At 40.4% G+C, this 27,146-nt stretch overlaps 1 protein-coding gene and 1 long non-coding RNA gene across 5 annotated transcripts in view; both read left to right on the top strand.

The window, feature by feature from the left end:
* The first annotated feature begins 5,372 nt into the window (after positions 1–5,372).
* LOC137472251 (uncharacterized) lies at positions 5,373–10,000 on the top strand. The gene is made up of 2 exons (XR_010998089.1): positions 5,373–7,987; positions 9,488–10,000. It is a non-coding gene; the product is annotated as an uncharacterized lncRNA (long non-coding RNA).
* Positions 10,001–13,846: 3,846 nt separating this feature from the next.
* The window catches only part of RAPGEF2 (Rap guanine nucleotide exchange factor 2), a 185,276-nt gene continuing 171,976 nt past the window's right edge, over positions 13,847–27,146 (top strand). For 2 of the 4 annotated variants that reach the window (XM_068187179.1, XM_068187176.1), the window contains exon 1: positions 13,847–14,054. In XM_068187179.1, coding sequence (XP_068043280.1) covers positions 13,986–14,054 — 69 coding nt within the window. In that variant the 5' untranslated portion in view covers positions 13,847–13,985. Of the gene's footprint in view, positions 14,055–16,465; positions 16,556–27,146 lie in introns of those variants that run through there. The other 2 variants (XM_068187180.1, XM_068187178.1) reach the window with 1 other exon arrangement.

Genomic DNA, 27,146 nt, shown 5'->3' with positions numbered 1-27,146 from the left:
TATTTCCAACTACATCTGAAATAAACTTGTAATTAATGAATAATCAAGAATGTCAGTGTTCCTTACACTCTAGTTAAACATATTTGGCAGCTCTGACTTTTGTACTGAAGCGTCTTTATTGTCCCTTTAATAGTTTTCTTTTTCCAAAACATCCCTACAGGGCACTTTCAGAGCATTTGACTGGCAGTGCCTGCCTGTGCATGCCCACTGGAAATGCTGATCTTCTGAGTAAGAGCTGAGCTGGTGGATACTGGCTTTGAATCACCAAGGGTTACTTGTTCATCAACATTTTGCTGCTGTCTTCTCTTGACCCCTCAGATGCTCCTCCCAGTGTGACTTGCCTCAGTCTCTCTTCCTCTTCCCAAATAGGAAGTCTCTCTTCCTCTTCCTCTCAAATGGGAGTCTGGTCTCCCATTTTTACTCCTCCTCCCTTTACTTTCCTGCAAGCCACATTTTTTCATGCTCTGTCATGCAGGGCTGGGAGTGCATCTAGCCTCTGCACATCCAGGGCCTGGTCACAGCCTCCTGTTGTCACCTGCAATGGTGTGCCGGGTCACCTTGTGACTGGGAGACAGCACACACACAGGCTGGATTCATCCTCAAGCCCCTGTCTTCATGAAAAAGTGTAGCCATTGAAAATAGCAGGGCAACTGAAGAGGTGTTGTACTCCCACAAGTGATGCAATGCTTGTTAAGTGTGCTTATGTTGCTACTGATTTTCACACAAGAAGGGAGGTAACCTTTAGTTTTGTTGTCTGTATTTATGCTATGCAAACTTCTTCCACAACTGATGGTGGTCCATAATTCTCAAAGTAAAAGATCACCCTTCTACTTGAAACGCTTGTATTTTGTGTAGAAAAAGCCTAATATATCACAGAAAGAGAGAAGGTGGGAAAATACAGCTGCCGTGTGATTGTACTGCAGATTAAATCACATGATTTCAAAATTTTCAGCTGCAACAAGAACAGCAAAGTCAGTAAAACACATTGCAGAAGTACATGCAGTTTTGAGGCAGCCATGTGGTGGACATGAGGGCTTCCTCAGGCCTAACAAATAATCTGTCTGGTTGGAGAGGTCTGTTTCAGAGATGGAGGGAGATACGAGGCAGCACATGGTCTGCTTTTTCTATTGTGTAGGCTTGGTTGCTCATTTTATTTTAAAAGAGCTTCAAAATGAACAACATATATCCCCCCCTAGGTGAATAATTTTGTTTCAGTCCACAGTGTGACATCTCAATTTCAGCTGCAAAGACTTTGTCTCAAGATGCCAGGCCCTGTAGTAGAACAGCTGAGATGTGGACATGTGCTCTTCTGCCATCCCTGCTGTGGAGAGAGGGAGGTCAGGAAATCAAATGTTAGGATTAGTAACACAATACACCACAGTAGGAAAATTCACCAGGGCTCATCTGTTGGATCCTGAGCACTTCTGATAGCATATTTAAAATCTTTTGCTTTAGTGTGGGGTTTCAGGTTTTTTAGAATTGGTTTGGTTCCTTGGTTTTTTCATTTCTTTTTTTTCAGTGGACTGAGCTCCTCTATGGATTTCACTCCAGGGAGCTGTGGAAGAGCTGGCCTGTTCTCCATGGGCTTATGGAGCAACCTGCAGGAAGATGTAGCAAAGACTAACAGAACTCTGAAGTAGATGACCTGCAGCCACATTAATTATTGATCATGTTAATAGTTGATGAGTTGTGCTAAATTGATCTGTGACAAGATAATGTGAATTAAAAGCTGCTTAAATATTTAGTTTTGGGCTCTTTCTATATGGCAGGAATTTGAATTAAAGGCTACACAGGAGTCATGACTGGAATCAACTTCTCAGTAAAGACAAGCTATCAGAATAAAAGGTACTATCTAAATGTAAATCATGATTTGTTAGAGGAGGAATCTCTTGCAGGTAAACATTTTAATGGAGGACTGGAAATCTTTCCTCACAAAATTCTCTAAAGGTAGGATTATAGATTAGGATTTTCTTGTTGTTAGTTTAATTCCTCCATATTTTACTTCCATTAAATGCTGCTGCATCTGAGGTAGTGCACAAAGCATTGCAGGGAAAAAGAGAGACTAAAAACCTGTAGGAAGTGAAGGAGGACTATTGGCTGAAACTCCATATGTTTGTTGCAGCACTGCAATGCTGTACAGCTGGAGCACAGCTTGAGTGTAATGAATCTGTAGATGACTGGTGAGAGGAAGTAAGGGCACTAATTCTGACATTAGATACATATATGTGTGTGCATATATATATATATCAGGCAAAAGAATTTGCTGATGACTCTGCACGGGGGCTTGTAACAGAAGGGGGCCAGTGCCCTGAGCTAAAGTACCTTTGCCAGTGAGATAAGTCACACTGAAGAAAAATCAGTCCCTCTGAAGAAAAGCTGCTCAGATCCCCTCAGCATGCTCAGATCCTACTACATTGCCTTACAAACTATTTTGAAAGATTTTATGATAGCATTAATAGAGTTTTGAAGGCTGACATGCATTCTTGGTTGGTTTAGGTGCTGCAGTTCAAATAAATCCTTCCTTGGTTCTCCCAGCCTCTCTCCAAAGAAACATCCTTAATGTAAAGCAGTCTTGGTCCTTAAGTGGAAATGTGTTTTATCTCACCAGTTTAGTGCAAACAGGCTTGAGTAATCTTTAGCGAGAAGAGAAGGCTCCTGCCTACTGTAGTTTCTTCCTTACAGTTCATCCCACTTCATTCCTTCATGTACCAGAGAGCACTTTGGTATTCAAGGGTATTTGTCTTGTTTTTTCTCACCCTTCACAAAAGCTGTCCTCTGCTTAACATGCACATTTTTTCCTTCGGAGCCATTTTCCTCTGTAGGCTCTCTGAGCTGGCCAGCTGCCAAACAGTAGGGTGAGCTGCATGAAAAAGCCTTGATCATTGACAGGCTGTCTTACAATTTCTTTCTTGTATTCAAGATGCAGATGGATGTTATTAGAAAGGTTTTTACTTCGAATGTGCACGGCTTGTCCACATGGCTGAGATTAGTGCTCAATACTCATATAAAGCTTTTCATCCTCAAAAGGACTTTACAAGCTCCAGCCCTCAAAACGCTCCCATGAGGTAGGTGCCCAAGTTTTGTTATATGTGTTATAACAAGGAGGGACACATGTTAGTAACTTGTTCAAAGATGTATAGCACAGCAAGCATTATAAAGGAAGGAATTATTTACACTTTCCTAATCTTCTTCTGTGATGTGTTCCTATGAAAATAATAAGTTAAAAGACTTCGCCATGGCAACATGCCTTTCCCCATGAAAAAAGTGATTAGTGACATCAAAAATTAAAATGTATCTCAGGTTATAGTACTACTAGATAAAAATGCAGCATTTCTAAAATTTATGAGGCCAAATATGCTACTGCACTACGCTTCAATTAATACAGCAGAACTGGAGCCTACAGGGATCGTCAAAGAGACTCAAATTTGATAGAAGATTTGGAGCATTTGCCTCAAACCATACTTCAAAACAGAGGGAAATGATTATGGGAAGAATGATGAAAAATGCCTTCTCAGTTTAAAGGACAGTGCAGGATTTTTTTTTTTTTCCTCTGCTTTGAGTGCATGATTATAATTAAAACAGCTCCAGTAACCTGAACAGTCCCAGTATGAACTCCCTTTCACTGAAAGTTCTTGTATTATTGTACCTCATCTTAGTGAGGAGGCTGAAATAAGCTGTAGCAGTAAAAGATGTCTCTATAATTATGCATTTGCACTGAGCTTCTAGTGGCACGACTGTGCTGACTTGCTTTACCTTGCACAGACAAGCCAGTGGAAGTTTCCAGTATTGACCAGCACACATAACCTGGCCAGGGCCACTCTGGGATGTGGTTTCTAAACTAGGTCGGCAAGACCTCGAAGGCTGTCTGATAATCATCATTTAAGGTCTTTGTAACCTCAATGGGCCTTTGGGCCTGCATAGGTAGCTGGAAAAATTGGCTTGGAAAACTGCAGCCAGCTTGGCCCCATAAGGAATAGTTGATAAGGCTGTGAGATGGTGAGGCTCTTCTGAATAAACCAGCAGGGGCTAGCTGGGGCAGTCTACAGGCACAAGGGTTTGCTCCACAGACATACACCTACTTTATGCTTTCTGGGTAAACAGATTGCAAATAGCCTGTCTAGCCCAAGCCCTGAGGAGGGTAAAGCTTGATAGGCTAAAACAAGAGTATATTTTAATTCTGTTCCATCTTCCCTGCTTTTTGATGAAGCTTTGCTTTCTTTCAGATTATTGGGTTTTTTTTTCACAAAGTGAATATTCACACAGGTATGTCAGTTGAATGAAGGACTCTGCAGCATCTCAGGAAAGATGCTGAGTGTAACTGAGCTCTCTGGTGTGTCATGTAGGACTGCATGGTTAGTGCTGCAAAGAGTAGGGTGAACGATTGGAATGGTATAAACTAGTCTTGCTTTTTTAACTCCAATTTTTTTTTCCAGAATACTTTGACATTCTATCTTATCTCTCTCTTATTTCCCTGGGAAAGGTATCTGGCACCACAAAGTGCTCTAGAGAAAAGGGAAAAGTGAGTAATTTTCTGGCTTTATGACTACTATACAGTGTTTCAGGTAAATTTAGGGAAATGATGGGCACATAAATTAATGAAATTTTTCTTAAGGGAAATTACAAGTGGAACAAGTTATCACATTTTTATGGTTCCTACATCCTTCGCCTTTAATTCCAGCTACCCTATTTCACTTTATAATTGTGCAAGTGAGTGCATCTAGGCCAATTAAGTATTTTCAGTTGCTTTCAAAAGAGTTGCAAATGCCTGCTAGAAGATGGAGATACCATGTGATTTAACCTTAATCATTTGGGTTAAGAGATGTTTTTTCAGGGCCACTACTTACCTGCATGGTTTTAAAGAAAAGACATACATGTGGTCATACCATGAGATATTTTAGTGAATAGCTCAAAGCTATATATTGCTTTGGATATCTTCAATACTTTTATTTCTCTTTAAAATTTGCTAAAACAAAGATCTGCAAGCACTACAGAATGGGTTCAGGCCACTGTAGTCCAAATTTTCTCAAATGCTATCACATCTTCATCCACCTACAAATTCCTTTCTTATTTTCCACAAGATTAGCCTTGGAACCTTCAGGTTTGAGGCTCCCATAAAGTGAAGTGTAACTTAATTCCCACATGTACAGATCTTTTAAGATCTAACCACAGTAGGAAAATACTTCCCCTAACTTTAGTATTGGTCTCCAAATTCAAATGAACTGAATAGCTCTAGCATTATTGGTTTAAAAAAAATTGTATTTTTGTTTGAAAGACCCCTCTTTGCACTTTGAAGGTCTGCTCTATGTGTTTTTAATCAATTGCATCTACTAGGAGTGTCAACCCACTAACTGGGTCAGAGATTTACATATAAGGTGAGAGGGACCCTCACTGAGAGTATATTAGTGATGAGTGTGGGTTAAGGATTACAGGTACTTCAAATAAAACTTTAGAAAGTCTATTTGAAAATAAAGTATCCATGTAAATACTTGACTTCTGAAGCATTGAGAGTATTTTTGTAACACAAGGGACCAAGACAGGTTAATTAAAGCTGAAATTTTCTCCTGTGCTTCAACTCCCTTGCTCTATGGCAAGAGGAATCTAAGCTCATACCTGAATGCAGTAGTAATGCAAAGGCTCGAGGCAACATTGTTAGCCACTCACATCAACGGAATGAAGTTATACAGCTCCCCTCCACCTGAGAGAAGAACTATTTTAACAGTCCGTGTGTCGCTAACAAGACACAGATGTGGCCATTGGGCAAACAGGGGCAAGATTGTTTTGCTGTTCATCATGCAGCCCTTCCTGGGGCACAGCTGAGTGCACCTTAGAGAGGTGTCTTTCTCTGGGGGTTTCAAGCAGTGCATTATTTTTTTTAGCTGGAGCCCATCCTCTGCTGCAGCACTGTGAGAACTCCCTAAAAGCCCAGCAGGGATCAGAGACAGGGAGAGGGTGCTTACCTGTTTTAAACAAGCAGAATTTTGTTGGTCTCATTGAAAGACAGGGGCTTTAATCAGATGAGGACATGGGCTGTAAAACAGACACACTGAAGCAGGAGAAAGACCTGGAACTCTTCTCAGGAACTCTTCTCCCACCAAAGAATCTGCTTCCTCATGTGAATGCTGCTCGCGCACAAACAAGAGTACGTGGATGCCAATCTCCACCCTCCAGTTTATTTGCAGGAGGGTACCTGTAAGTATTTCAATACTTCCTTATCCCAAAGACTGAATACACAGGACTGTCTCCATTCCAGCTAGCTTAAGCTGAAGGAAGAGAGATAAAATTTAAATATGGATAGCAGGAGTGTGGTTACAGTGGCAGTGCACAGGGCTCTCATCATGCCAGTCAGGTGCCAGCATATGTCAGTATTCTTGTAAGTGGCCAATTAAAAAAAAAAAAAAAACCAACAAAAAAAAAAAAATTCTTGGCAAAAAATTTCCTCCAACAAAATCTTTGAGAGTTCCTTTATTTTTCAAAAGTTACATCTTCTAGAGAGTCATCTATTTGCCACAAAGCGTTAATCTCAACTACCTCTTTCTGTCCAATTACTTCCCACATGTCAGTTTCTCTTCCTGACCTAGAAAACTTATTTACAAGATGTACTTGGTTGGCCACAGATCTTCATCTGCATCTTCCCTCTGCTACTTGCTCTGCTAAGCACAGCAACAAAGACAGAGGCTTTTTCTTATGATTTTAATTTTTTTTCTAGAAAGGAATAGTGAAACAGGCAGTGTGTTCCCATGTTCTTCCACCACTGGCACGAGAAGGCAATGGTGCATGTTCTCAGCACGAATCAGTTGTTGCAGGAGTAGGAAGATAGTGTTTATCACAGCTAGCTGCTGAATGTTTAAAGAGTATTATGAGTATCTGTTACATAAATGAAACAAATAACAAAATTAACATAAAAACCCTGAGGGAAAGTGATAAGTTGTTGCTGTCTGTCTTAGATCCAAGAAACACAGGGAATACATTGTGTAAACGTCTACCTCAGAGCTAGTGACTGCCTACAGTATAGTACTGCTTGTTTTTGTCCGGTCCTTCACATCTCTGTTCCTGTGTTACTGGAGGATTTCTTGCTCCAACTGAACTTTAGCCTTGAATTTATCATTATGCATTTGTACAGAAGCTGAAGGTTACAGTGGAAATAGGGATCTCTTTGTATTAAGTTCATTACAAAAGGAAAGCCTTACTTTTCACTGCTGACATTAACAGAGACTGTAGAATCTATGAAACACATTTGGTCATAAAAGTGTTTTGAACCTGAAGTGTGTAATTTTTTTATGATCTGTCTACTAAGAATATTCTTTGAATACAGGTTCAGTGAGGAGTTCTGCACACACAAGGTCAGGCATATTGTCATTAAATTGTCCAGAATGATCAAAACAATTTCATTATAAGCTTAGATCACCTTGGTAGCTTAACTCAGCATCCATCTTCCTGGAATATGCTTTCTTTGGACAGAGTAAAATTTGATTTTAAAACTCTTTTATTCCAGTTACTGGATGGTTTCCTCCTGGAAGAATGGATGGAACAGAAATCGATGGAGTGTGGTATCACTAATTTTTAAGTAACAAAAATACCAACTTTTATAAAATTCACTGAACTTAAAGATGATTCTATTCATTTAAACTGGTAGCTAGTACTTTTCACATTATGATATAGGTGTGAATATGCTTTGCCAGTATATGTATGCACAGCAGAGAAGCACTCACTTAAGTACACACCCACACATCCCCATATGCTTTGAACAGATCTAAATGGTGACTGAAGGATGAAGAAGGCTGAGCCACATAAACATTATCCACAATGACTATTAATTTCAAGGCAAAGCAATAATTTATAAAGGTTGTTAGGAAGCAATGTAAATGTAAATGCTCTTCTCATAAGTGCCGGGAGTATTACGTTGGAACATGTTTGTGATTCACCATAGTGTGTTAGGCAGGGAGGAGTGCGGATGATTTCTGTGGAAGATGGTGACAAGAGTAAAGAGGTGAAAACTGACAGGAATGTGGTGTCTGGGGACTCGGTCCAAGTAATAGCTCTAGCACGGGCTGGCTTAGCAGTGCAGTAAGCAGTGCTTGATACTGGAGCGAGGACGGGCAATATCTGGAATAATTAATCAATAATTCATTATGCAAAAATGCTACCAGCTGTAAACTTAATTTGTAGAATAATGTCCTCAAGTAATGCCAAAAGTTATAAATATATTAATATTTTTTGAAGCAGCCAGTACAAGCTGAAGACAAATGCTTCAATAATATACAATAAATATACTATATGCTATATACTATATACTATATAATATATCTGACTTTTAAAAAATGAAAATGTTTCTGAGGGCAGCCAGTGAAAATTAGGCAATTAGTATTGAATCCTAGTACTGAAAATAGCACACTTAGAGCAAAAGGTTTTAATAACAATGTTAACAACATTTTTTTTCTCATATAAATATTTTATATCCTGGTGCAGGAATAAAGTTCCTATCTCCTATGTTTTTCATTTTCCTAGCAGAGCTTTACATATTTTATTTATCATTCTGCATGATTTATTAGATAACTTTATCATTGAGTGTTTTATGAAAAGTAGTATTGCTGGACAATAATGGTCATCTGGCTATCTATCATTAATATGTATGAATTAAATTATTTTAAAGACTTGGCCAGCTTTGAATAAATAGTAATCCCATCTATATTTTAGTTTTAGACAATTTCTACTTTTGATACTTTGGCTCAATCATGTAATATTTGGGTTGTAGAAACTTCAAAATATTATTTTAAATAATACAATTATAGTTATTTCAGAAAGAGTAAGCTTGTATTTTCTTTTAGGAAATATATTAGTTTAAATGTAAAACAGTGAAATGTAAGCTTGGGCTTTAATTTGTTCAGTAATTTAAATTTCAAAGGCAATGAGTAAGAATGAAATATTTTTTTTTCCTTATTTGGGATGTCATTTACTGAAATATATTATTAGAAATATATGTGACACCAAATATGTAGATCATGAAGCTGTTATGAGATACATTCAACAGTTGAAATTGTTCCTATGTATATCCTGCCTATATTAGTTCATGGATGACTATTTGTAAAGGAGTGGAGTGCGTTTTTAAGCTATACATTATTCAGAAAGTGTCATCTATCTAAAATGACACTGGCTTTAGTCTCTCTGATACTTTTGCCACTGTGCAGCAGGTGCAATTTGAGACCCACACAGAGCACCTCTCCACCCTGGCAGCCTGTCCCAGAGCACACCAGGACCGAAGCACTGACTTTGTGCTTTGTACCATCTCACCAAACCAACCTCTTTCACCACATATCCTGATGTGCAAAAGATGCAATTTCACTGTTTCTCTCTGTGGTTCATTTTATGTTTTAAAAAAGCCCCTCAAAATGCTGCTGCTACTGTTACTAGAAACAGCACTTTGCTGTGCTTCTTTATATCTCAGAATACCTAAGAATTTTAGTTGCTACTTTTGTGTCTCTTTTCACAGAAGAAGAAGCTCGGGCTGATGTTGACCTGAGATCTGGAGCACACCTTCCCAGTGGGGTACCAGGATAGAAGACCTCCCATCATCACTTTTACTCCTGAGGGACGAGGGGCAGACCTGTACCGTGGTCACAAGTACAGGGGAAGTTTGTGTAGATATTCCAGAGCTTCAGAAACACATGCTTGACCTTCAAGAGCTGCTGCTGATTTGTTCAGTGCTCACACAGTGTGTAGCACAGGCCTTCTGCTATGCCTCCTGGGTGCTGCTGCAGTACAGCCACCTTTCCTTTTGTTTGGGCACCTTTATAGTACAGCTGAAGGGAACACTGTGTGGACTGTGACTTCCTCTCCAAGATCATGTAAATACTCGGATGGTACATGCTGTTTCTCTAGTATTAATCTAACTAGCTAAAGCTGGTTTGCATACATCTGCAGCTACAGCTGAATTTTAATGATAAATATTCCCAAATGTAGCTATGCAAATAGTGGCAAATTCTGAATAAATGTGTGAAATGCATTATAGTATTCAAAAGTTCTTCTGTTTTTCCTTCAAGAAAAAAACAAAGGACGATTTTTCCTTTATGGCACAGGCCAGGCTCTCTTTTGTAACCTTTAGAATTTCATACATCTTATGAGTATAAAAGGATCATAAAACCTGTGGTAAACATTCAAGGATTATTTTACTATGGTCTTCATTAGCCTTCTATTTATCAGAGGCGCAGAGTGGTTGTTCCATATTGTGCCCATACATAAATGATTACTGGACGACAAATATCCACAATAACAGAGGATGTGATCTAAAAAATGAACAGACAAAACCACACAAACAAACAAGCAAACTCATGTGCCCTTCATCATAATGCAAAAGGTGCTAAAAACCAGAATTGCAAGTGCTAGTAATCCCAGCCATGTATAAATTCCAAAAGGTGGCAGTCATTCTTGGAAATGATGCCACCCTAAAGAGAGAGCATAGAGGCTAATCTTATTTGAAGGATAAGATCATCTCTCCTTGGTAGTGTCCTTACTTGTACCTAAAATAATTCATCTGACTTAAAAGCCAAAAAAATTGCCTTCTGCCCTGTCCTAAGGGGATGGTTACTGTTCTCAAGGTCAGCTCTGGAGGGGTTCACCCTCTGTTCCCCAGTAACTGTCTATGTCCATGAATGGTTATGGAAGTATCTTTCTATGGTTGCCAAGAAGGTGCCAGGAAAGATCTGGGAAGGAGACGGGCAGTTCTGAGGGCTGGAGTTTGACTGCATGAATCTGCTTCACCTGCCGTGCTACCTCCAGTAGATAGATGGAAACAAGTACCTACCCAAGAAATGGGAGAAAAGAGCATCCCTGGGCTTATAACCGTACAGACTGTTTATAACTTGCTAAACTCCCTCAAACTGGCAATGTTTTATTTCTTACTAGGGCAGACTGGTGCATCCCAAGCAAACCAAGCATTTAACTGTGGGTGAGTAACTACAGGTGTAATGAATTGAAAGCCAAGTGGCTAAGCCAAATGCAAGTTTTCAAAGTGTATCTTCTTAAAAATGAGGTTTAGCAAATGAACAAAATGCTCCCAGAACTGCTGAATTTGTTTTCTTAGCATTTTAGTAACTGTTTGACCTGACCATTTCAAATTACCACTTGAAAGAAATGGACATATTCAGGAGGGCAGATACTCTGTATTTCTAAGGCAAAACACTTCTATAAAATAACATAGCTATTACTTATAGCTATCCAAAAAGATATTATGCTGAGCTGTCATATTTTGTGTTGAAGCGTTTTCATACTGTTGAAATATCAACATTATATGAACTGCATGTGTATAGTTAACTCTTGGTTTCCTGGTGTAAGATGGGTAGGAAGCCTGTGTAAGGTATTAACATGACCAGAAAAACACTCCCCCTCAAAAAAACCCAATCCATTGTAAATAAGGGTAAGGCTAGATAATATAGCCTGAAGAGTAACCAATAAGCAAAATGAATGGCATGTCCTGGTATATATGGGTATTTTAAATCATACTGATTTTTTGTTGAAGCTGAAAAACAGTAAGGAAGACAGTAAGACTAAGAGAAAATGTAAGTTGCAAAAACATTTGACACCGTAAAATATGTTTTGTTGAATACTTGTAGTGAAAAATGGGGGTTTCTGGAGATAATTGCATGTTTTCTTAAGTTATAACTGCCCTTACTCTGAATCTTGATGACTATTTACTGATTTATTATTTTTTTTCTATTCAGAAATAACTAGACTGATTTCAGCAAGAGAAAAAAAAAAACAGCATAAAGGATATGCTAGTATCCACCATGGAGGATATGAATAATCAGATGTATTTGCATTATACAAATATGTTGCTTACAGACACAAAAAAGGTGTTAACACAACACATCCTTAAATATTATTGAGAAGTTGTTGAGTATATTTGTACATAGTTCTCTATGTACAATTCTCTTTTTTCATTCATTCCCATTTATAACAAGTCACATAATGTGTGATAGGCCTTTGACACAGATCTATAACCATCGAGATTTGTGACACTGATCAGAATACAATGAGAGCCCCGAAATCCCGTTCTCTGAAGTGGAATATCCCTATGAATCACAGGTATTGTGTTACCAGACAGCACAGCAAAAAATTAACCAGAGCAAAACACTCGACTTGATGCTGTTACAGCTAATAGGTCTGAAATGAAAGATAATTGCATATTAAAATAGAGTGGGTAGCTCTGTTTTGATGTAGAGATATAAAGATGTCAGGCAAGCTAGGCTGCAGCAGCAGGGAATGGGTGCCCTGAAGTGATTGAGGAGTGAAGCCCAAGAGAGCATTCCTCACATTCCTGTGGCACTCCTCCTATACATATGCCCCCCAAAAAAGGGAATTCCAGCACTCTGGATTGGTAAACTGAGCTGCAGAAAAGCTGGCACTTTTCTATAGCTGCAGGCTTGATTAATTTGAAGGAATTGTTATCATCACTGGATGATGAACACGAGGCATATTTAAACTGCTATTTTTTAGGGCAAAGGACATGACATTTTCAATCTGTTACTAAAAAAAAAAAAAATTAAAAATCCCCCATAAGGACTTCTAGTAAGCACCAATAAGCAAGATGTAGAGAATGTGGAGCACTCCCTAGTATTTTCCCATGATCTGCCCAGAATAATTGGTATTACTGCAAAAATATTTTGCTGACACATATGAGTGGGATTAGCCCAAAGAGCTATCTTTGTTAATGAGCCATATCTAGAAATTGAGTAGGTTTAGTAGATTACTGTCTGAAGACACAGCATTTTTGAGAGCCACTTATGTCTAAAATTGTAACGTTTTTTTCTCCTGGGACTAGCAGTGTGTGTTTTGTAAGGAAAAGATGGATATCCCTGGGAATTTTCACAAATAAAAAAATCAAATAAAGATGACACTACCTTACTTGGAATTGAAATGTGACTGTTAGTGACTGGGAATTAAACAGATTTATTAGTGTTGACATTATTTACATTGCGTGATCCGTATCAGCGAAGGGTACACATCACTTGTGAAAGCAAATACATTAATAGTATTACCCCGCCGCTAATGGCACGCTAATAATACTTCCATGCTTGGCGTTTGTCAGGCTGCTGCTGAGACGTGCTCAGTGTCGCGGTAAACAAAGAAAATCAGCCATGTTGCGAGATCCTTTATTCTTTAAAAACTTAAGTTCACGTGAGAAGAATCCGCCGCTAGATAACCCCCAGAACAGTGATAAATTAACGATTTCACACCCCTCCCTTCCTCGTTTTTACCCCACATAGCAATGACAGAGGGGACAGCCGGCTGATGCGGATTACTTTTGAGAAGCGTGACAACAGGTGGCCTCCCCGAAGTCACTAGATTCGGCAGATCAAGTCTTTATTTTTTTTTTTTTTGGAGTCCAGCTTGCCCAACACCAGTATCGGTGCACAGGGAGCGCCGCCGAAGCTGCGATGATGCGCGTCCCTCGGGACCATGGCGGCGGCCGCTCAGTCTTCTTTTTTGTGGTTAAACCTGGCAAGGATGCGTTCCCAGGGGGAGGATGCTGAGGCACCGTAGCCGGAGGGGACCCTGCCGGCGGCGACCCCCGGCGACCCGCCCCCCCCGCCGTCCGTCCCGCCTCGGCCCGCCCCCCGCCGCTCCGCCTCCCCGAGCCGGCAACTTCCCCGTCGCCGAGGCGGGCGCGGAGCCCCCCATCAGCCCGGATGGGAGGAGGAGGAAGAGGAGGGAGGAGGCGACGACGACGGTGCCCGAGGGGATGCGGCGGAGCGGGCCGGCGGGAGGCGTAGAGCCGGCTCGAGAGGGAGCGCCGAGCCCTTGTCGCCGCCGCTGCCACCGGCGGCGCTCGGCCGCCGCCTGCAGCTCCGGGCGGCGGCGCTGCTGAGCCCGCGGTGCCTGCGCGCCGCCGCCTCCCCGCTCCTCGCCCAGCGCTCCGGCCGCGCAGCGCCAGGCCGCGGCCGCCCTCCCCCAGCGCCTCCCGGGCGGCGGCGGGAGGCAGCAGGGGCGCGATGGCGTCCTACGTGGATAACAGCTTCCGCCAGGCGGTGATGAAGAACCCGGCGGAGCGGAGCCCCCAGGTAAGCGCCCCGTGCCCGCGGACCCCGCGGCTCCCGCAGGCGGAGGGGCCGCCCCGCTGCCCCCGCCCGCCCCGCGCAGCCCCGGCCGGGACAGCTCGGAGCCCCACGGCCCCGCTCCGGGGCAGCGCGGCCAGGGCTGACCCCGCTCCCAGCCCCCGCCGAACTCCCCAGCGCTGAATTCCCGGTCGGCAGCTCCCGGGAAGGGAAGGCGCGCATTAATGCGACAACTTTCCTCCTACTCCCTAATTTTGGGGGAAGGAGAGGGAGAAACGCCAGCTGGGTTTGTTTTGAAGGTTGCTTCCGGTGAAAAGAAAATTAACTTAGAGTATAATTTTTCGGTGGTGTGTTTTTTCTTTTTTTCCTTTCTTTTCTTTTTTTTTTTTCCCCTTTTTTTTTTCCCTCTGTGTGTGTTTTGTTATTGCCCCGGAGTACGGGTGGCTCAGGATTTGAATTCAGTCCCGACTTTTACATAGCTGGCTGGAGCTGGCAGGGCTGTTTCATAATGTAGGGGCTGAGGTCAGTGGTATTCTTGGCAAGTCCTTGCTCTCCAAAGTAGGGTGAAATCCTTACACAATGGCACCAGGCAGGAATTTTTTAGATACCTGCGCCGTGCTCCTGGAGCCCCCTTTATCAGAGGAGTGTGTGAGTCGAAGCTGTTTGTAAGCGTACTTGCGCTTGGAGAGGCTGAGAAAGGTTAAGCTGGGGACTGGAGTGCGTACAGAAACATTTTGACTTAACATGACCTGAAAAACAACTAAACTGAATGAGTTCCTTCTGCTCCCGAACGGTGGCTGCAGTGGCTGTTGCTGCCAACTGTCTAAAGACTAATAAGCTTTACACTGATCCCCACATCAAGCCGCGGTTCAATAGCTAATGATACAAGGAGTTACTTTGCTTGGAGTTGTAATGCCATCTGTCCTATTTTCTAAAGGCTTGTCCTGCTCTCTGAGCAGTCCCTGTATTCGGGTTTTGGGGAAGAGATGCTGTTACTGATTGTTTTGGCAGGCGTCTGACTGGCTGGTGATGATTTCAAATTGGGGCAAAGAAGAAACCTTGACTTTTGCTCAGCACCCATAAGTCATTCCTCCTACTATAGACACGTCATTGTGGTAATGTTATTTTTATCCCCGTACTCATGGAATATGTGTGAGAAAATAAAACTTCTAATGGAAAAACATACTAACTGCATAGGCATCGTATGTTGCATGCTTTTTTGGCAACTGTGTTTTTTTCTTCTTTTATTAAAAAAAAAAAGGAAGCTGCTTCTGGAACATGTTTTTGTGGTGCTAAACTTGTTTCTCTGTCCTTGTTTGACCTTTTCCAAATGTCTGTTTGCCTTCAGTGCTGGACCCAGCCCTTCAGTGTGTTGTGAAAGCTGAAGGAGGCTGAGTGCTCTCTCCTGGAGAAGACACTCTGCAAACTCGCAGCGAGGTCACTTGAATTGGTAGAGGCATAGATTCCAGCTGGGGGGAGCCTACCAGCAGTGTCCAGCCTCAGGACATGGTTATGGAAGCATGGTGGGGTGCTCAGGAGGAGAGATGCAGGCAGATGCTCAGAAGGCATCAGAAGCCTAGGTCAGGCTGTGGGGCCACCAGGCTGGCCTTGGGGGATGATGCTTCCCCTGTGGTATGATCTGTGCCATGTGAACTGTTGAACTTTCTCGTGTCCTTGCCAGTTGGCCTTGCTGTCTAGAAGGGATAATAAGGAAACACAAAAAGGCAGAAAGTAAGAAATGACGCAGTGAAGAATCCAGCCCGAATGCAGGGATAAAGCCCAGTGAAGGGCACTAAGCAGAGAGCTAAATTGGGAACACCAGGGCTGCGTTTGTGCTGTAAAACTTCCTGACTCAGCACGCTGGCAGCCTGCTGTGGCAATCACCACAGGAAAAGAAACTCACCTTTAAATCCATGAAACTGACACTGACCCAAAATAATCCACAAATAAGACCAAGTATGTGGGAAATCTAATGCGTTGTTAGCACTGGAAATACTTGAAACTGGTGGTGCCCTCCTGTTGCTGCTGGAGAGATTGGGCTTGCAGCAGAAAACTTGGTTGGTGTTTTTGTAAATGGCTCATGTTGAATTGTGTGTGTTTTCTACTGTTGAGTCTCTGTTCAGGAAGTTTGATTTTATTTTATAACAGTATTGGAATTTGAAAGAAATATGCTTATGCACATCATCTTTCATCATTACGTAAAAGGGAAAAAATATATAGAAAGGTAAAAGACGTTGTTTTTCCTTCTTCCATTAAAGTAACTTATTGTCTCTTTACTTGTATTTTCCTGTCCTTGCTATGCTATCTTTAAAAGATAGCTACTTAATTTTGGCTTTTGGGAAGTCATGAGGCTTTTTTAAAGTTGAGAGAGAGTTGGAAAGAGAAAATATATTTATTATATTCATGTCAGTGCAGGAAATAGCAAGAGAAGTATGTTAGTAGCATATTTGCTTCTTACTTATGCTAGCAAACTCTCTAGGGCTCAGTTTCTCCCAAATCATGATGAGGTAAATATCTATTTGACATTACTATTCACCCTGGACTGTCAGGGTGCAAATTTGGCACCATGCCTTCACTGCAGGCTCAGAGGACAGGAGTGACAGAATGATAGCCAGTATGTACAACTTGGAGAAGTAGGTCTGATAAACATTGTTGGGGAAAGCAAACTTAACTTGGCATGAACATTTGTAGTGCAAAAATCTCTTGGTAATTTAGGATTGAACTGATTTTTTTTTTCCTTGAGGTAAATAGTTTATTCTGCAATAGCTTTTGTAAATTTATAACTTTATATCTCTTTGGTATATCCTCCTTTACAGAGTGTTCATGACTTTTGTGAATCACAAGTCAATATTCTGTTGGCTAAAGAAAATGAGAAATAAATGAAAAGGATTTATATGTGGCCTGTACTTTAACATGCCTGTTGTGTAACTCTTCTCTTTAATTGATGTATTAAACTATTCATTTTCTCTTTGAAGACATGAACTAGGAAGTTAATTTAACTACTTTGGGGAATCTAACTTTTAAATGTTCATAAATTACAAATGGTTTTATGCCCTTAAGCTGTGAGTAATAGTGATCTAGTTTTTTTTCTCTCCTAACGTCCTCTCACGTGGACTGTTAGAGCTTTAAGCCTTTACAAAAATTCTTTTTGGCATCATAGGCCATTTTAGAAAGCATGCAGTTTTATACTGGTGTAGCTTGGTCTGAAAAAATAGGTCTGCTTTTGTTTTCAAACAAGAGAAACTGAGCCCTAAGCTTTCTTTATCCTAACAACTCATTTGCATGGCATGGTATATGAATAGCTGGTTGCTTCAAAAACTCTGCGTACTCTTCACTGTTTTCATGCCATGTGGTGACGTCTGCAGGAAGAAATTTTTTGAACGTGTGCCTTATATATGTTAGATGCCTAAGGTTTGCTTCTGGAAACTGCTGGTGTGGTACACCAAGGCAGTTCAACACAGCAGTAATGAGGAGCAGAGATGTAACAGCATTGCACCAGATCTTCAGGGTGGAGGGGAGAACTGTACAGTAGCCCTTAGTTTGATACTAATGCGTCATTTAATGTCAGAAGACATCTAAACAGGATGCTGTTGTAAAGCAGATACTCCCTTCTTGAACACTTGAGAGGAAAAATGCTTTAATTATAGGATGTACCTATGCTTTTTCCAAATAAACTTTCAGCTTGTTCCCCAGTTGTGCTATTTTTATACTTGTAACCAGTGATAGCATGATTGTGTGCAATCTTCAGATAAGCCAGAAAGGAACATTTCCTTCTTGCTACAGTGATCTCCTAAAAAATAAATACGAGGCTGTGTAGCTTAATGGGATCAGAGGAACTAAGTGTTTTATATGCGAGTCTAGCAAAAGAATATTTAGTCTTTAAATTTGGGCTGATCTTGTGTCTGTATATCAAATACATTAGAAGACTAAAATGATCTTTTTCAAAGAGCTTATTTGGGATTTCTTTCCTTTGTAAAACAAAAATATGTTGAAGCTTGAGTTGTGCTTTCAGATTTTCTTCTCTGTCAGCATTCTACTGTGTTGCCATCTTTTTGAGGTGAGCATTTACAGAGGAGGATAACCCCTGTAATCAGGCTGCTAACAGCAGTATAATGCTGAGAACTGATTCTGTTGCTAAACTCTCCTGCTGGTTCTTGGTAGCCCTGAGAAGTGAAGGACTGTGACAGCTGATGCCTGGTATTTGGCTGTATTGCATTGATATAGTGGTCTTTCCATAATGCATCTCAGGGCTTTGTTATGTGGTTATTCAGGAGCAACCTTACTTTGCAAGGTTGGACATGCTGTTTCTTTCTGGGGAGCCCATTTGACCAACAAAATTAGATTCCTAACTGTGCTTCCCATGGTGGTGGTCAGGCTTTCTGCTGACTGCAGTGACTAGTTCTGAGGTGGGGTCATGAGCCTGTTACGTTTTGTGTTAACGTTTGAACCATCATTAGTAATGCAGTTTAATGAAGAAAGGTTGTTGCTGGTTCTTAATCTGGGCTCCTTTCTTGCTCAGCAATGGGTTTCAAGTAGAATTTCCATCATATAGTCAGGTGTAAGGGTAGTTGAACTGAACTAAAAAAAACCAACAAACCTCTAGATGCTGTAGGGTTTTGGAAAGTTTTTCAAAATAGTTAACATACCCTGAATGAGTCTAAAATACTGTAGGTTAAGTGATGTCTTGTGGTGGCTTTTGGGCTGGAAGTAGGGGAGGTGAATACAGATGGAACAAGTTACTATAGACTCATGTATGTAGATACCTTTAACCATAGGGATTTTTCCTCCTGTGTTTCAGCACTTAACTGGCAGCATAAAAACCAAAGGAACAATTGGGAAAAGGGGAGACTTTTACCTGACAAAGCAAATAATGTATTTGTTTAGTACAGAAATAATACCAGAGAATGTATTTTGTAAGTAAGCATACATTTTTTAGTCAAGCTAGTATTACTATGCAGCAGTATTTCATGCCCAACAAACTTACTTGTATGAATATATCTTTTATGGCTGATAAGTAAAGCTGAAAATCCTTGCATAGCTCAGATTTTCTTGTGAACTCTTTAATCTCAGTCTGGTGAAACAGCCCTGGAATGTTTGATTCTGAACTTGCAGTGTCAATTTTCATGTCATTTTCAAGACTAAGGGTATGCACTGCAATGGGCTGCTTAGTATCCTGTTTATTTTGAAAGAGTATGCTTATTTCCTAGTCTTTCTAATGGGGGTGTGTGTGTATTTTCCCATAGCCATTCATATCTTCATGGCCAAGAGCTTTGAGAATGGCAAGAGTATTGACTTTTGAATTTCTTTTGCAGTAGCTCTCCTCTGCCATAGGACTAGTACTTTGTGCATTAATATATTCCTGTCTCTTTTGATGAGATGAGTTTTGCCAACACTTGCAAAGACCTCGGTATGATCAGAAAGCCTTCAGCTGTAGCATAGAAGTAGCTGAGTTGAAGCCTTATCCTAAACACTTGTGTGCTTTCTCATTGCATCAGAAGATTGCAGCTCGGTTTGCTGTATGTATCCGAGCCGGTTTGGAACTGGGAAAGTGAGGGTTTAACTGTAGCGCCGATAAGCTCTGTGTAATTTCCTACTTGATTAATTATCTGTTTGGTAGAGTTTGCTTTTGATTTCTGCCCTGCAGTGGCTGAAGAAATGTTTGCCCTGGGTTTGGGCTGAGTATCTTCCTGTGAGCATGTTTTTTTCAGCCTTTGTGGACACAGTTTCTTTCCTGCACTTAAAAACCGGGAGCCTTTCCGTGGCATTCTTGCCTACGAAATGTACTGAAGTGAGCAGTGCTGGGCCCAAAGCCCAGGGTTCTTCTACTCAGTCCAAGCTTGTTTTGTCCACTTGCTTCCTGAGCTGCTGTTCAGACACCAGAGCATGTGTCTGTACCCCAAGGGGCCGGGACCCTCCCTCCCATCCTCACCCACCCCGGGTGTGTGGGGTGTAGCCAGTGGTGCTGCAGGGGAGGCTTTGGTGGAGGAGGATTATTGTAAAGCAAGACTGCTTGCCGTGGATAGGCTTGCTCTTCTGCCAGAACTGGTAATGAGCAAAATCATCTGCTGGGCTTCTGAGACCAAAAGGATAGCTCTTTCATGTCTTGGGTGTAAAAGTGTAGGTCAGCAAAAGTAAAGGACATACAAGCATTTTCCCAAGATCGTGTTTTTCTTTAGTAAGAGGTTGGAGTCTCCTGTGGGTTATCTGTTTATTCATGGAGAACCCTTGGTACCTGAGGGAAAAAAAAGATAATTTAAGTGGAACTTCTAAAGATGGTTCATTTATTTTACACTTATTACAATATCCCTTAACTAAAGTTTTTTTGATAAGTTATTGTTTCTTGATATCCATTGTTTTAAAAAGCCTGTATGTGTAAAAGTTTTTTAAGTCTATGCTTATGCAAATTACTGAGTAGTAACTACTAGCAGTAGCTATTCATTCTGTTGAACTACTGATCTGATTTTAATATTTTTTCTCTAAATCAGAATCTTGCTACTTAATCTGTTAGCATGTTTCAAGAATGACTATATGCACACTGAACAGTCATTGTAAGACATTTGACTTCCTCATTGCGGGTTTTTTGTATCCTCATGAGAAAATATATTTTGGCTTGTGTTTTGTGAACTTTCCCACAGTAGGAGATCTAATTTTTGCGAGGTATTGTTTGGGAATTCAAAAGGAGCACTGGCAGAAAGATAGCTCTACAAAGATGCTTTGTGAAGGGCAGCTGAGCCTGCGCGCCTTGTTTGCTGCAGCCAGTGTTGCAGATTTAATTTGCTGGGTATATTTTGCGTGAAGGGGTGTATTTGAATAAGTCTCAAAATGGAAGTGGTGCTCTGCTTCCCTTTTTCTGAAGTTGGTGAAGTTGACCACTTTTCTTGAAAAGGGAGAGAGAGAAGTCCTACTGCAGTGCTTTTCTTACAGCTTTGTTTGCAGTTAAAATTAGCTATTTGTTCTCTCTGGGTATCTCTGTTACGCCCATAGAGCTGTAGATGTGTTTCTTTTTGTGTGTCTGTCTTGTCTGGCCTGAGTAAGAGTGATTAAATATTTGATTTAGAGCAATTCTAAGGAATTCTAGTCAACAATAAAGGTCAGCATGTATATCATTACCTGAGCAAAACACTGAAGGAATAAGAAAAAATTAAAATATTTAAATGCTTTTGCAGGGTTGGGGGGGGGGGGGAGGGCATGTGTTTGCTTTTCAGCACTGATAAAAATTAAAGGAAGATCCTGATACCAATATTTCTGTGGACAGCATTATTTTCCTATTTTTTTCTTATTTGTGTATATTCTGATAAACATGAACAACACAATGAAACAGCATCTAGTTTCAGTGTAAATTACCTGGGAATGGGTATTAAGTTTCGTGGAAGACACATTCGTGGAGCATGCCTGTTGTTAACTGTCTTTACTGGGCTGTTTGTTTCTGTTTGCTTGCTTTTTCTATGTCTTAAAGTTAAAATAAACTTTGCTTAATAAAAATATTTATTATGTAGTTGTTTTGGGTTTCTAAAAGGGAAGGTGGTTCCTGTTACCTATGGATTGTTTGCTTAGTAGTTTGTTGTTTTGTTTTTTAGTTTATATTTGCAGTTCTTTATTGTTAGTGATACTGGTCTCCCATCTTTATTTTGCTTTTACTGTAGTTGGGAAAAAATATTGATACAGCCTTTTCCATCTGAAATTAGTAATTCATACTTTTTGCCTTGTTACACAAAAAATAACTCAAAACTTAGAGGGGTGAGAAAGAATGTTACACAAATGTGGTTTGTAAGTAGTCCATGGGAAAACAAGGCTGTACCACCAATATAGGCTTGAGGTTTGACTTGCTGAAAACAAAGGCTGAATCTTTTGTGGTACATGGTATTTCTTTAGCAGCAGAGCTAGTTGTAGTGGGTTGATGCTGGCGGGATGCCAGGCACCCACCAAAGCTGCTCACTCACTTTGTTTTCCATGCTGATGTTCTCTGCTGCCTCATTCCTGCCTGTCCAACTGTTTGTGAGGCTACAAAAAACACGGGATAAGTGATACAGTCTTGTTAGCTGAACAGAAGAAAAAGACCTTACTTTTGGGAGATTGTGTAGTAGGGTTTTTGCTTTCTAAAATTTAAGTGACTCAGTCTGGTTTAGATTGTGGCTTCAAATATTTGTGTTGGTGCAGCTGAAGGTGTGAAGACCTATGACACAAGAGTTTGAAAAGAAATGCTTATGGTTGTGTGTCGGAATGTCTGAAATACCTTAACCTCTCCCAGAGAGTATATGGTGCTCCATTTTCAAACACTAGCTAGAAGTATAAAAAAAAAAACAAACTGGATGTAATGTTATGACATTATTTATCCATGATGAATTTCCTAAAATAAGATTTTTTTTTAACTTAAGGGGCATGATAAAAGGGGCACCTTTGCATTTACCGAGTTGGGTGAGGAGATGCTATGGCCTGGGCCTTGGGGTTTTTTTTTTTGTATTGTTATATTGAATATTGTCTGTATTTACATTGGTTTGTTGTATAGTTGTTGAAAATTGGATGCTGGTGGACTCTCTTCCTGGGGGCAAAACAAAGAAGAGACATTTAATTTTATTGGCATGCAAGTTAAAAGACATACACATTTTTCCATCTGGCATGTGAAGTCCTAAAATATGTACCCTCTGTTGTTTTTGTTTTGACTTTTGAGGTAAGTGCTTCATTTTGTCAGGAAACCATACCCTCGCCCACCCAGAACATTTCCTCAAAATACATGACCTTGCAGAAGTCAGTTGCACATTGCATTATGTGAGTAGCCAGCACTCATTTGAATGGTTCTGTGGAGTTTTGCTATTTGTCAGAAGACATTCAGAATACACAGCATACATGGTAGTAAATATTTAGATACATTTTGAACTGAGAGAGAGAGGCTTTTCTGTGCAGTATTACAGACTTCTTTTGTCCCTTGCCAGTGGTGCTGTGGGTTTTCAAAGTGAATTTCCTCACCAGTGCTGTAGGACAGGCAGGCGCTGCCAGAACACAGCGTCCCATTGCTGACTTCTACTTCGGTGCAGTAGCTCAGGCAGTTTTTGAAGGTGCCACAGCTATAGTACCAAAAAAAGATGGACTTTGGTTTAAATAGCTATGTTGGTATTTCAAAGTTGTGGCATTTTATTCTGTTCATGTACAATGATGCTTTATGTTGAAATAGCTTTGAACTTTAGCTATCAACTGCAAAATTAAAATGTACTTGTTCTTATATCTGGATCTAAACCCGTGGTCTTTACCTTTTGTGCCTCCAATTCCCCTTTCCATCCTGCTGCAGGGGAAGGGAAGGGGAGAGTGAGTAAGCACTGTGTGCTTTGGAATGTTTCTGTAATAGCACTAAATTGGGGAATACTATTCCAAAACCACAGTGGGAGTTCTCCCTGTGGAATTCTTCTTCAACTCTAGAGGAACTGCAGTCTCCAAAAAGAGTCAAAAATTGGAAGAAAAAAGCAGGTGCTGGATGCTGCTGAAGCAGAATGTGTGGAAAGGTGTGTAATGTGGTTGGGCGTTTATCCCAGTTGCTAAATTCGTAACAAGATGCTGAAAGCTGAAGTGGTGTAGTTGATCATGACACATTTGTTGATTTCCTGTTGAGGGTGGCTAATAACCCGCAGTTTCACCAGTGAAGGCAGTAAGTGGCCCATCCACTGAAATTGTACTATCTTAAGAAAAACAATAAATGGGAGTGTAGTTCATAGATGATACTCTAGCTGAGTATGAAACAAGAAAATAAGATTTTGCACTGGTTAATGATGTTCAGGTGGTGTCTCCCTCTAATCGATTAGTGCTGTAACTAAGTAGCTTGAATGTATTCACTGCTGAGGAGCTGGTGAGCAGATGGTAAACTCTCCCTGGAAGGCAGTTTTCACTCTGAGTTACAGGAAAGTAGTTGTGAGGGTCTCAGTCTGAGTTGCATTTTGTGTTCTCCATTGATCCTATGGTACACGTGGCTGCATAGTGCCTCAGATTTGTTGGGGGTCTTCAATGGATTTGCTACAAATTTGTACAAAGCACAAAAGGTCAGACCTCTGTGTGAACAGCCCGCAGTGCTCTGATCTGAAGACTGAAGTATTTCATGTGTGCCATAGATATGGAAACACAAGGGGCTCCGCCAGCTACATGCTGACCAGGAGCAGGCACTTGCTGGAACGAGGGTAATTGAGTTTCCATCCTTGCCATGGCTTCTCCGTTACTGCTGAAAGCTGCTAATTAGCGCCAATGCCTTGTTTTAATTCAAGATGACTTAGTTGGAAGATGCCAACTCCTTGGTCGTAGGCCACTGAACAACTATCAGATGGCAGCACAATTCCAGCTCAGCTGTTAAAAATGGCTTGAGGTAACAGTGCCAAGGGAAGGGTGAGAGTTGTTTTAGCTCTGTTCTAGATGTTTGCCAAGGTGGAAGAGAGTAGGATATTCCATATCTGCTGCATTTTAGACAGCCATTTATTTTAGTGCTATTAGCTTGTATTTTACCAGACTGAGTATTGATAGATAGCTGGTCTCCACTAGTCCTAAATCCTCTTTAATAGTCTTGTTCAACTCTTAATTTATGTTGATTTTTAGGGGAACATCACTTTAGTAGTTGAAAAACTTCTGGACTAAAGGATATTGCTGGAAAACGTGATTGATGCAATGCATGGCACAAAGGGGTAGAAATGCCGTTAGCTTTGAAAAACGGTTCTAAGAACCCAAAACAAAGACAATTGAGTTTTGGGACAGGATACTTAATTTCAAAGTATGTTTCTGAATGCCCAGGCAAATTACGAGTCCTTCTCCCTTCTTGTAGTTATTCTTTGTATCTAGCCTTATGCTATGGTTTAACCTCTGTGTTATTAATTTGATGTCCTGTAGTTTCTCCCTTTCTAAACCCCTATTGCAGTGCTTTTTGTATTTTGTGCCTTAGTCATTACTTCAGGTATTTTTCTTACGAGGTGAGCACTTAGAACAGAGTGATTTGGCTAATAATTTATTCCACATTTATTTATTTCTGAGTGGGAAAGAAACTCACCTGTATTTATAAATTGCAATACAGTGTATCTTGTACAGGTTATTTTTCACTTCTGAAACAAAATATACAAATACTTTGAGTCTGTCATCATCAGAATTGTCATATGTCAGATTTCTACCTTTACCAGGTTTGATAAGCAAACATTGCTGTTTAAGGTCTAATGTTCTCATGTGAATGAATATTTAATGCAAATTTAAAAGTGAAGAGAAAATAATGGCACTTTCTTACAATCCATCTTGGCTTTGTAAACGAACATTTAGCCATGACGAAAGTAACGTGGTTTATAGTGACACAACCTACATAAATCCAGTTGGATTTGCTGTTGACATTGGCCCACGTTCCAGCAGGCGAGTTACCTTACATTTCTTTTGAACAAAGGAGGTCTGTCTGAAACAGGTGCTCTAATGGTTACCCTGGCCTTCATAAATAGCTTTTAGGTGAAGTATTACTTCTGTTAACCATGAGTAACTTCACAAGTCAATTTGGTTTACTGCATGAGGTTTCCATTTTATATTAAAAAAAAACCCATGGGCACAGCTTCGTGGTGTTTGGTGCCTCATAAGTTGCTGTTTATTTTTAGAGCACGCTTATCACAATTTGTCAGCCAAATATTGGCCTGTCCCCTCTGCTATTAGATAGCTGCTGAAATGCCATTCTCAAGATAACTTTACCTACCCTGGTTGTTCCAGGGTAATCTTAGTTTCTAAAAGAAATAATCTAAAACTTGCCAACTCTGCAGAACACGTAAAATAGTAGAAGACAGGCTTATTAAGTTTTGCAACCATATCATAATGTGTTAAATTTAATGTGACAAAATGGTTTTGAGAGTCTGTGGTAAGTTGCCTGAGAGTGTTGAAAAGTCTGAATGTTATTTATGAACACTAGTGAAAAATATTTCTAAATTGGTTGTAAAATGAGCCAGGAGATAATGCAGAAATAGCTGGGCCAGTCTCCAGCCTGGTAAGACATGGCTACTTACACACTGTACATTGCTTTAGGAAAACTGTGTCATGGTTTCTTTTAAGGAGAAAGGAAAGTTCTGCTTTAAACAAGTGACATTTGATATCTTACTAGATTTTTTTTTCCTGTTTCTCCTATTTATAGATGTCTTCAGTTTGGGATTTATCTGAAAGCTAAGGTCAGGAAGTGCCTTTCTCCAAAAATGCTACTTGTTGTGGTTTTCTGGCATGTCCTGTCCCCTATCCTTCCCAAAAGGAACTGTACAGAAAGTATTTTTCCACAATGAAACACAGATCCTCAGCTCTGCAGTGTCATGCTGTGACTCTGGCATATACTGGTTCACCTCCAAAACCGAAACTTTAAAAATCATCTCTTGGTGTCCACAACACTTACGTGACTTATTAAAACACAAAAGACAGTAACCACTTCAGTTTCAATTATTTTTTCATTTTAGTAGAGCCTCCTATGTGGAGGCAGCGGAACGTAGGCTGTATCCTATTTGGTAAGAATCATTTCCCACTTAGATTTTCAGATGACCTTAATGACTTTGTTTTATAGGGATAGGTTTATACTCAGGGGAGATGCTCATCCACTCAATGTTTCTACCAACCATGGAAGATCTTGGAGGGTCTTAAATATGAAAGTTCTCTCCCACCCTGGAGGTCATGAAAATAGCAAGTGAATGATCATTAAACATGTACTTTTTTTGTGAGTTCTGATGTATGAAAGAGGTTCTCCCCAATTTACAAACAAAAGGCTTAACCACTTAAACTAGTCCTCTGAGTACAGCAATCCTGAGGGCACCAAAGATGTGGGAGTGCAATGAAGGCTTTTGACTTAACTGTTTTTTTCATAGTCAAGGTCCAGTGCAAGGTTTTAAATTCAGGATTAATTTCTTACAAACATCTCTATTTAGTCATTCAAGTTTGCACTACTGTTTATGCAGCAGTACAACTGAACTTGTATGCTTGTAGTATGACCACTTAGCAAGTATGCACTGCAAAGTACATCTGAGGAATAAATAAGAAATTTAAAATGAAGCTATATTTGAAGATGTGATTAAAATCTTTAAATAAGGTTCATGCACCCAAGTCTTCTTGTGATGTTCCCCTTTTAAAATTTAT

Source organism: Anomalospiza imberbis, chromosome 4 (assembly GCF_031753505.1).
Source record: "Anomalospiza imberbis isolate Cuckoo-Finch-1a 21T00152 chromosome 4, ASM3175350v1, whole genome shotgun sequence".
Classification (NCBI taxonomy): domain Eukaryota; kingdom Metazoa; phylum Chordata; class Aves; order Passeriformes; family Viduidae; genus Anomalospiza; species Anomalospiza imberbis.
This window is presented reverse-complemented; position numbering and strand designations above follow the sequence as displayed.